This window comes from Scyliorhinus torazame, chromosome 4 (genome assembly GCF_047496885.1).
Source record: "Scyliorhinus torazame isolate Kashiwa2021f chromosome 4, sScyTor2.1, whole genome shotgun sequence".
Taxonomy (NCBI): domain Eukaryota; kingdom Metazoa; phylum Chordata; class Chondrichthyes; order Carcharhiniformes; family Scyliorhinidae; genus Scyliorhinus; species Scyliorhinus torazame.
Window position 1 is genome coordinate 132923035 of NC_092710.1, and position 11012 is coordinate 132934046.

Genomic DNA, 11012 nt, shown 5'->3' on the forward strand with positions numbered 1-11012 from the left:
AGCTTTGTATTTAACCCTTCTATCCTATATATAAATTGTTCAGAATTAAACATTCAACTCGTAAAAGATGAAGATGTAGCACAGTAATCACATGCAAAATGCATTTTTTTTTAATGTTGGAGAACCCTTTAGCTTTGTTTTGGGATTTATTTGAAACATAAATCAGAGGTCGCTGCACCTAATAGCTCTTGAAGAGCTGCACTGTTATGGAATGGAGCTTCAAGTTGAAGATGGGTGTCAAGTACGGCTGAGAAAGTCTACAGCACATGTGGCAGTTCAAGCACTAGCCCAGGACAGCTGAACAGCCAATTGCAATTCCAGCAGCGCATTTGCGAATAGAATCCTGTCTCCAAGGACATCCGATATGTTTTACTGGACTGGCTCACTTGAATAGTTGCAAGTAAGGCAACTTTCAGAGGCATTGGATGTTTTTTACGATAAAAAGAGAGAACCTGCAGGTGATTGGAATGCCTTATCAACACACGGGTAATAACAGACAGGAAAAGAGTTTCTGGTCAACACAGCCTGTCCCACACCATTTGTGACACCTTGCACATCACATTATGTACACTCTCTACCCTTACCAAAATCCCAACTCCCCTGGGGGAGGCGATAAACCAGATTTTAAGCAACCAGCCAACCTAGAGAGGGAAATTCTTCCAAAATTCTGAGTCGTAAAAGGAACTGCAAAGCAACCTCTCGCAAGTTCCATGTTCCGGCAAGGATAGCAGAGGGTGATGAGATCTAAGAGTCTTAATCAGAGTCAAAGTGGTCGCCTGGATTAGTTACAATCGCTAAAGTGGTGGAAGGGTTGGGGATGGGGGTTAGTGAAAGGTTGGATCGGGTTTTTCAGATTCTTTTTCACAAATTGGCCTGGGCTTCAGCCTCTCCCTGGAGATAATGTGGCCCGAGGCAGCGGGAGGGTCATTTGGGATGCAAAAGGCATTGTCAATGTGTGCAATTGGCTGGAGGAACAAACAAATCTTTTCCTGTCCATCATTGCGTTTGTGCTCTGTCTGCTCATAGTTTAAATGCCTACTGTTCCAAAATTGTATTTACTGAGGATGAATTGAGAACCATGCTGAGACTCAATACAACAAATACAAATTGTGGTTTTAGAACGTGGACCCACCATTCATAAAAATGTATGTAATCTATTGCTTTGTGGTGACCACATCAAATCATTCAGATAATATGAGGATTTTTAGCCTCAACTCCTGGGTGCTAGCCTGGTGGAACATTTCACTCATCTATTGTCGAACACATTTGATTTTCTTCCCATTGATTTCAATGACTTCTGACGAAGGCACTGGAGGGTCTGTAAGTGTAGTGCCCATTGATATTCCTTCTCCTTTAAGAAAGGTTGCTGATTTTGAACAGAGACTGGTCATTTATGTGGAGAAGAGCAGGAATCTAAGTCTTGGTCCTCTGTGTAATTGCACACTGAATTATCAACAAATGGTATCACGAGGGATTTCTATGGGAAGTCTTGTGATGCGGTGGGTGGTGACCTCTCTGCCTCTGAACTAGAAGCTCTGGTTCAAGTCCCATTTTGGGAGCTGATAACCAAGGAAGGTGCATTCATTACATGGCCAAACTGGTTGAATATCAACCTGCAAAATCCTTTGTACTAACATCGGTGGTGGTAGTGGCTGCAATGAATTTGGGGCCTGCCTCTTTGCCCTCCAGGTAGCAGAAGCCTTTCTTTATTTTTCTTCTTTTTAAAATTCAAATTAAGGGGCAATTTAGCATGGCCAATACATCTACCCTCAGATCTTTGGGTTTGGGGGGTGAGACCCATGCAGACATGGGGAGAATATGCATACTCCACATGGATAGCGACCCGGGGCTGGGATGGAACCCGAGTCCTCAACGCCGTGAAGCAGCAGTGCTAATGACTGCACCACCGTGCCGCCCTGGAAGCCTTTCTTTATACTCTTTTTAGTACAACAGTTAAATAAATGAATTCATAAATGAATTACTACTGATAAACCTCTTAAAGGGATACTAAGTGTCTCTTTATACTCTAAGTAATTCAGATAAACAAATAAACCAATTAACTAAGTACCCACCCCTTAAAGGGGGACTGTAACACAAACAAAACATTAAAGGAAACTTAACAAATTAAACTAAAATAATATTCCTGGGCTGATGATGCACACCAGCCCCCATTAGCCAAGTCGTTCTTTATATGCTCGATTAAGAATCCAATATACACTGTTTAACTAACTGAAAGCCCCTAAAAGAGTTACTGTAACAAAAAAACAAAAGTTTCAAAGGACACTTAACAAATTAAATTAAAACTTTATTTCTGGGGATGATGATGCGCTCTAGTTTCTGCAACCGCCCACTGATTGTGGAATTGTTCTTTACGCGCTCCACCTGAAAACCAATAAATCAACAAAAAATAAACTGATAAAAAGGGGTGACAAACCTTAATGAGGCACTACAACAAAAATAAAACTTTAAAAGGAAACTTATCCAATTAAATTAAAATGGTGCTCCAGGGAAGAGTTATTTTTTATGTGTGCTCAAAATACTTAATCAGTCAATGTCCCTCACCTATGAATACTTAACCTTGATAACCTATATGAACAGATGAACAACTGTAGGCAAATCAGCCCTCAAATCTGCACCACTTTGTCCAATTAGATCATGGCTGATCTGTATCATTAATCTGTTTAACCATTGTTGTTCCTTATCCATCAAAATCCTTGTTTAACAAAACGCTATCAAACAATTCTGAAATGTTTGAATTGACATTGCCTCTAAAGCTCTTTGGGAGAGCATTTAACAGATTTCTCTTTGTTAAGAATTTATTTCTGTCATCATCCAGCCTAGATCCAAGTTTAAGGTTAAGTCCCCTGGTTCTGGACTCCCTGGTCGAAGAAATTGTTTCTCTCCACCTATCCTGTTAAATCCTTTAACCACCTTGAACACCTTAATTTGATTACTTCTTAACCTTCTATGCCCAACAGACTACAAACCTTGGGCGCGATTCTCCACTCCCACGCCGGTTGGTTGAATCGCCTGGGCCGCCAAAATCTCCGGGGACGCCGGTCCGACGCCCTCCCGTGATTTTCCCAAGTGGCGGGAACGGCCCGGTCGAGTTTCACGGGCCGCAGGCCGAGAATCGCCGGAGACACCGAAAATAGCGATTCTCCGGCACCCCCGCTATTCTGAGGCCCAGATTGGCCGAGCGGCCAGGCCAAAACGGCGGGTTCCCCCCAGCGCCGTCCACACCTGGTCGCTGCCGTCGGGGGCGGTGCGTGAACGCTGGGGGGGCGGCATGTGGGGGGGGCGAGGGGGGATCCTGCACCGGGCTTCACCTGGAATGTGGGGTGGCCCGCGATCGGTGCCCACCAATCATTGGGCCGTCCTCTCTGAAGGAGGACCTCCTTCCTTTCGCGGCCCCACAAGATCCGTCCCCCATCTTCTTGCGGGGCGGACTTAGAGAGGACGGCAACCACGCATGCGTGGATGATGTCCGTTATGCGGCGCCGGCCGCGTCATCTATGCGGCGCCGCTTTTACGCGGGTGACGAGGCCTGGCGCGTGACCCATTCTCAGGGCCTGAATCGGTCGGGACCGGGGCCGTTTCGCGCCGTCGTGAACCTCAACGGCGTTCACGACGGCGTGGCTACTTCGGCGCGGGAGTGGAGAATCCCGCCCCTTGTCTTGCAACCTGCCCACATTATTTAACCCTTTTCACCACTGTACCAATCTGGTGAATCTGCACTACATTCACTCCAAGGGCAATATATCCTAATTCAGGTGTAGCGTAGAGAACTGAACATAATATTTAAATGTGATCTAACTGTTGCTTCATGCACTCTGAACTAATATCTTCTCATTTATATTCAAGCTTCTTGAGATGAAGACCAACATTCCATTAGCCCTTCAAAATATTTTTGTACCTGTCAGCTAGATTTTTGTACATGCATTCTTAAATCTCTTTGCTCCTCCACAATTTCTAAATTCTCTCCATTTAGAAAGTGCTCTGATATACCTTCCTTAGGTCCAAAATGGCAGAATGCTATCTGTCATAGTTTTGCCCACTGTTCAATCAAAGTTCCTTTTCCAGATTTTTTTCTCTCATCTACACTATTTACTGTGCCACTTAACTTAGTGTCCTCGGTAAATTATAAATCTCTATTCTTATATCTAAATCATTTATAAATACAGTAAAAATCCAAGATTGTCACATCCTGCCAACTGCAATGCATTATCCCTACATCCTGACCTCCTAACCAATTCTCATCTCAAGTCAACAGGTTGCCTCCAATTCGATGTGCTCTCATTTACATTAACATTCTTTTGTGAGAAATTTATGGAATACCCTCTTGAAGACCATGTAAATAATATCCGTATGTATTATGTTAATGATTCTCTCAAAAATGTTCAAGCAATACTCAAGATTTGTAATATCTCATACGCTCTCATAGTATGACCCAGCTGTGATGCTTGTCATTGTTCTGTTCTTACACAAATGCTGGCTGGCTGTCAACATAATTCAGACATACAATATATTTAATGTGCTGTGATAAATTGGGAACAAAATGTGCCATTCATTGATTATTGACAATAATAGCATTATATTGCCGTACAAAATATGTCAGTAAATTATTTTCTATACTTCAAAAAAAGTTAAAATACAAAAGTGAAAACTGCAGGCCTCCTCATAATGTGATGTTTAATTATTGGGGAATGAGCAGAGAAATGGAATACTGATCAATATGTGATTCCATGTGTAGGGAGTTTGAGTTCTGAGGAAACTGTAAAGATCTCAAATTCCACAGAGAGAGAAGAGGCAGAAATCATCACAGTATATAACGTATTAGGTGGCCAAGGATAATAGGAACAGAAGTAAATTGTTTTAAAAATATGTCAGAAATATATTTAAATCAGACACGTGAAGGGATTAATTTGTATCGGGGTGTGGTTTCCCAATGACTGGAAGCTGCCAGGTCTGCACTGCTTGCAAGAATAATCCGCACAAAATAATTTGACAAGTTCATCAACAGGCCAACTGCCTTGCGACTGCCCGGCTCATTTCCCGTTGCTTTGTGTTGTGCAGGTGAGAAGATGGAAGCGTATTCCTTACCTTTTGGAGGAGCTGCTTTTGCTGCTGTACTTCTTGACAAGTGATCGGCTGTCAAGGCTGCGGTAATCGTAGCCATAGTGTTTGTGTCTCCTTTGGTAAAATGGCAGTATCTTTGTTGCCATGGCAACCGACTGTCTTTAGACAAACCTACAGGTAAAATTCATACAAATTATTTCAATTAGTACACTGAAAATGCCGAGTTGCATTAAAGTACAAACAATTTCAAAAGCAGAACGTTTTCAATGTAAAGTAGAGGTGCTGGATGCTTCTCCTCAAAATAATTTCTGTGCCATTTAAATTCTGTTGATATTGTTATTGGAACAAAACATTAAATTGAATTAGTCAATGCTACAAGCACAAAGGCACATCCATGTATGTCTCTCCGTGCACAGGAAGAAGGATAGGTATCACAGCTAGTTTTCTCCCAACTCTATAATAAGCAGCACCCATGATCTCCAATACACTCCATACTCCAAAGATATTGGTGGTGAAGTGTTGAATGAAATTTACCACAACAGGAGAAAGAAACAGCAAAACCACAAGAAGAAAGTAAGCCAACAAAGAATCAGCCTCAAAAAATGAAAACCTGGCAGTAAATAGCAATTTACTGACATCTCAATGTGTTCTTACGTTTAAACTAAAATTCTAATGCACTTGTGACAAAGCCATGAATGCAGCTCCATTATTTCTTTACCTTGCACTGGGAAATATGTAGGAGAAATTGGAAAAGTGGAAGGAAATACAAGAAAGGAAACCTAACACACGTCAAAAACATGTTGTGGCTTCTTGAACATTTCATGTGTGATGCTTATCGCTTTATCATGCTGTGCTGATAAACAGGATATCTACCTTATAACCATCAAGTTATTTTTAATTGTATTTCATATTGTGAGATTCTTTCTAATGGAATTACAAAAGTAGCAACTTTAACAACAAACATCTGTTCCTTCGGTGGCACGGTGACACAGTGGTTAGTGCTGCTGCCTCACACGGTCAGGGATCCAGGTTTGATTCCGGCCTTGTGTGACTATTTGTGTAGAGTTTGCACGTTCTCCCCGTGTCTGCGTGGGTTTCCTCTGGGTACTCCGGTTTCCTCCCACAGTCCAAAAATGTACAGGTTAGGTGGATTGGCCATGCTAAATTTCCCCTTAGTGCCCCCAAAGGTTAGGTGGGGTTAAGAGGATAGGGGTGGGGCCATGGGCCTGGGTAGGGTGCTCTTTCAGAGGGTCGGTGCAGATTTGATGGGCTGAATGGCCTCTTTCTGCTCTGTAGGCATTCTATGATTCTAGGGTTCTATCACATGCTGATTCAGAGTCAGTAATTCCTTCTTCTGTATATATACATTTTTTTTTTGTCTTTGAGAGCAACAAAGGGGTAACAATTGCCTCCTTTCTGCATTGTTGCACTTCATCGTCAAAGATGATAGTGTTTCTCGATTTCATACAATCATTGTTTTGCTGAAGGGTATGACTTTATCTTTACGTCTGTTGGACTCTAAGAGATTTCCAATAGCCCTTTCTGCCGTAGGCTCAGAGCTACTCTGCTGCATATTGTGTTGAAACTCTAACTCTTTCACTGGGATTAACTGGTCTCAATCACTGCCATTTGGCTTGGTTTGGTCTGATGAAATGTGACAACTTCAGAAGTAAAGGTCACTCCAAATGTCTGGCCCTAATATTTAAGATAAATGCTATGGACTGTTACCTCTACAAGTGTCTGTGAGATATGAGGCAGCTTGTGCCCAAACTGAGTATAATTAATAACATCAATGTAACAGTAAATGTCAATCAGAAATTTAAAAATATGAAAATTCGGATTATTACATAACAATGGCAGAAAACTCTTAATACTTGAAAGGAAGTCTTTAGCTGCCTTATTTTCCAATTTTAATTGAAAAGCGATAATTGTATCATGAATTAAATCAACGCTGTATAAATTAATATTTGCAAATATACTCAGGAAGATACACCTAAATCTTGCAATTTCTGTGGTCTGTGAAATATATTCAGACTAGTAACAACAATTAGGCTTTTCAGCTCAAGAAAAGTGTATTTAATGAAGGCTAAAGGTAAAAAAAGAGGATAAAATGTAACTCATTAAAACAGCAACAGGTTAAACCTAAGGGCTATCAGTCCAAGATCATTAACTCCTAAACTGACCAGTGACCCTCTAATTTACCCTGCCTAGCTGGATTCATGTTATGGTGGCCAAGTGAGGGTTCCAATACTGGCTTGGAAATGTTGATGTTTCAATAGTATGCAGGGGCGTTTTCTTTCTCAAAATATTTCTTTAAAATACTGCTAAGTTTATGAAGTGCCTTGTGGATTCAGTCCATCGCTGAGTTCTTTTGAGATCTGGCTGGGCACTACAACAGAAGCAAATACAGTGAGGTGTCAAGACTAAGGGCAGTTGGGCAGTTGGGCAGTTCGGCAGCCCCCCCCCCCCTCCCCCCCCCCCCCCAAGGGGTGTCTCATAACAGCTTCACAGCAATGCAAAAGTGTCAGCACAACTGGACTGTAAGAGGCTCAGAGGCTTCAGCTTTGGTATTTAAACATTATCTACAAAAGTCAAACATCAGGACATGGACAACTCAGGTGCCACAATTTAAAATGTCTATTCTCCTTTTTAGAGGGCACATCAAATATTACCCGAATTATACAAACCAAGTAGGAAACATGTAAGGTAAATGTAAGGTAATCAGTCACTCAAACCCCTGCAATGCCCACTGACCACAAACGGTATCAAGTGTACGGATGGCGACCATTTCCTCAATGGGTCACTTGGCCTTCATGTTCTCACCCACGCAGCTAATCCTCAGACATGAAGCCAAGATGGTGAGCTTCGCAGTTTAATCAGAGGCCTGGACATAAGACCCCTGATTTCAGCTGATGTTCTCCAGATTTCCAGCAATGGTTAGTGCCTGATGATAGGGAACGTTGGTCAATTTGCCTATTTCATGGTGCGGGGGTGGAGGGTTAATCATAACACTGTTCCAGCACCATGGCTGAGATCAGCTAACTCAGCAAGGAATAAGGTACTTTGTAAATGGGGCTCAGTTCTGATGAAAGGTCATTGACCTGAAAGGTTAACTCTGCTGCCTTTCCCACAGTTGCTGCCTGACCTGCTGAATATACTTCCTGCATTTTGTGTTTCAGGCTCTACTCACTTGCCTGAACCAGTTCACAATACTGTGTACATTGGCCATTGCCGACAGCCGCAGGGGGCGGGTGCAGCTTTTAACAGTGACAACAAGGTGTTATTTTTTTTAATAAATTGCATTTCAATACAATGACCATCAGTCTAAATCTTGGAACAATGGTGGAGAAACTCAGTGAGGTTTTAATTAAAATGTGATTCCAGATGCATGGCTGGTGCTGTTCTGTGAAGTGTTGATCACCGACCCTGGTTCAGAGACATCCGATTTAAGCCATCCCCACCTGAGAAAGGCCAACTAAAGGATTAAGGATCTGGAATTAAGATCACAAAATGCTGGGCAACAGTCAGCAGTGTCTGCAGAGGGAGAATGATTCAAATCGGTGAGCCAAAAGGGGGTGATGCAGGGCAAGAACAGAACAGGTTGGAGGATATTGCAATGGATTAGCCGAAGGGCCTGTACTGCGCTGTAATGTTCTATGTTCTATAAGCGGCTGGATAGATTGAGCACACAAAGTTAATGGCTGTAAATCAAAAAATATTCCCCGGGATTAACACTTTTGCATTTTTAAATCTGATATGTAAATATTGTCAACCATTGTCCACATAGAAGTGCCAGAATGGATTAGGTGACAGTCAATCAGCTGGTGTGAAGTATGTGCCCATCACGAATAAATTGGAAAAAACCTGGAGCAGAATTCAACCCTCCCTGAACCATTCGATCCATGGGACTGGCCAAAACCAAGTCCTAACTAAAGAAACCTCCTGAAAAAAGAAAACTTCATTTTACAATGAAAAACAAGGAACAACACAGTGACAAAGCAAATAATGACGAGGGATCCTTTAACATTGTGCCCCGATTATCCTTTGATTATTAACAAACTAAATACGCCTCCCTCCAAAACAATGTCAAAACTGGCTTCAGTGGATTGACTGACCACACTAACTAGATGGTGGCAGGAGTTCTGTATGTGCTGGCCTTGGAAAGGGTCCAGAGGAGGTTCACAAGAATGATCCCTGGAATGAAGAGCTTGTCGCATGAGGAAAAGTTGAGGACTCTGGGACTGTACACAATAGAACTTAGAAGGGGGATCTTATTGAAACCTACAGGATACTGCGAGGCCTGGATAGAGTGGACATGGAGAGGATGTTTCCACTAGTAGAAAAAACTAGAACCCGAGACCACAGCCTCAGACTGAAGGGACAAAACTGAGATGAGGAGGAATTTCTTCAGCCAGAGGGTGGTGAATCTGTGGAACTCTTTGCCGCAGAAGGCTGTGGCGGCCAAATCACTGAGTGTCTTTAAGACAGAGATAGATAGGTTCTTGCTTAATAAGAGGATCAGGGGTTATGGGGAGAAGGCAGGAGAATGGGGGTGAGAAAAAATATCAGCCATGATTGAATGGGGAGCAGACTCAATGGGCCGAGTGGCCTAATTCTGCTCCTATGTCTCATTTCCTTGCAGACTAACGTTAACCCCTGTGTACCCAGTCAGTCAAAATGAGTGCTCCCTAATCCGCTCTTGCCAACTTTGGTAACACAACCACTAGTTAGCTGGAGTAGGGCCCTCCACCCATCACTGCTATTGGGTGGTGTGCATTTCAACTGCTCCATCCTTAATGGGCACAGGTCAGGGGATGGGGTGTCAGGAGAATTATTATTAGTGAACAGCAACAGCTATTAGGAATTCGAAGGAGCCGTAAAATCGCCACTTGGTTAAACGGGGGGGGGGGGGGGGGGACAAACGTTGCAGCTTGCCAAAGACAATGTAAAATGTGTCGAATAAAAAGTAAGTCGCCGTTGTATGTGGCAAAGTTCTATATGGAACTTGTTGCAGAGTATTCCAGAAAGTCAAATAATACTGGAAATGGAAACAAAAAGTGAACAGCAAATGAAGGAGAATATGTAGGGGTATCCAGAATAAGAAAGGGCTGTAAAATGAGATATTCTCTCTCACACACACACGTAAAACACAAAGGTTGGAAGGCCAGAGTTGTACACTTTGCATGTTATCTACTCTATTTCTGCCGGTCTTAACGCGCGAAATTAAAAGGAAAATACTCACCGAAATGTAGGGAGACTCGAAAAGTGAATGCGGAGAGGGAGATCAGCCTTTCTCAGCCCTGAGGGTCTGGCTGATAAAAACAAAGAAACAGAAGACTCTGGATGAAGGAATGCTCGGTCACCCAACGCCCCTTTTATGGCCAGACACGCCGTTATATATAGAATCGCCCGTTGCCACACTTAAAATATCTGATTCGGATTGAACATGAAGGTGCAATATGTATATACATCTTTAAAAGACATCAGCCTTCGCCTACAGCCTAATATTCGTGCACTTTAAATTGGCTCTTCCAACTGTGCTTTAAGAGTAAGTTGATCCCTCCCCAGTCAGTCATTAAGCGTTGCAAATATCTTCCAGTTACTTGTTAAGAGCTTGTAATGTTCGGTGATCTGCGGGGGGGATTACTTGTACTGGCCCCGTGTGAGAAAGTCTCTGCAATGATCATTGACATGTCCAGAAGCTGCTGTGGGTTTCTTCCAACCATTTTAAGAGGCTTCAACCCCGACCTATCCATCAGTCAGTGTTGGGGGGGGGGGGGGGGGGGCAGGTCACCACTTAAAACATGGGTTATTAGTAACGTATTTTCTTTATATTACTTAAATCACAAGTGGATGAAGGGGGGGGGGGGGGGGGTTTGTTGCTCCGCCTGCCCGTTCAAAGTCCTCTTTAGGATGCTGAAGAAAGTTTTAAG

General features: G+C 42.8%; 1 protein-coding gene across 5 annotated transcripts in view; it reads right to left on the minus strand.

The window, feature by feature from the left end:
* myom2b (myomesin 2b) overlaps positions 1-10785 on the minus strand; it is a 190222-nt gene extending 179437 nt beyond the window's left edge. For 3 of the 5 annotated variants that reach the window (XM_072498615.1, XM_072498614.1, XM_072498616.1), the window contains exons 1-2: positions 10322-10785; positions 5104-5250 (exon numbers count right to left, since the gene is read on the minus strand). In XM_072498615.1, the coding sequence (XP_072354716.1) occupies positions 5104-5225 (122 nt within the window). In that variant the 5' untranslated portion in view covers positions 5226-5250; positions 10322-10785. The remainder of the gene's footprint in view (positions 1-5103; positions 5251-10321) is intronic. The other 2 variants (XM_072498612.1, XM_072498613.1) reach the window with 2 other exon arrangements.
* Between the last annotated feature and the right edge of the window lie 227 nt (positions 10786-11012).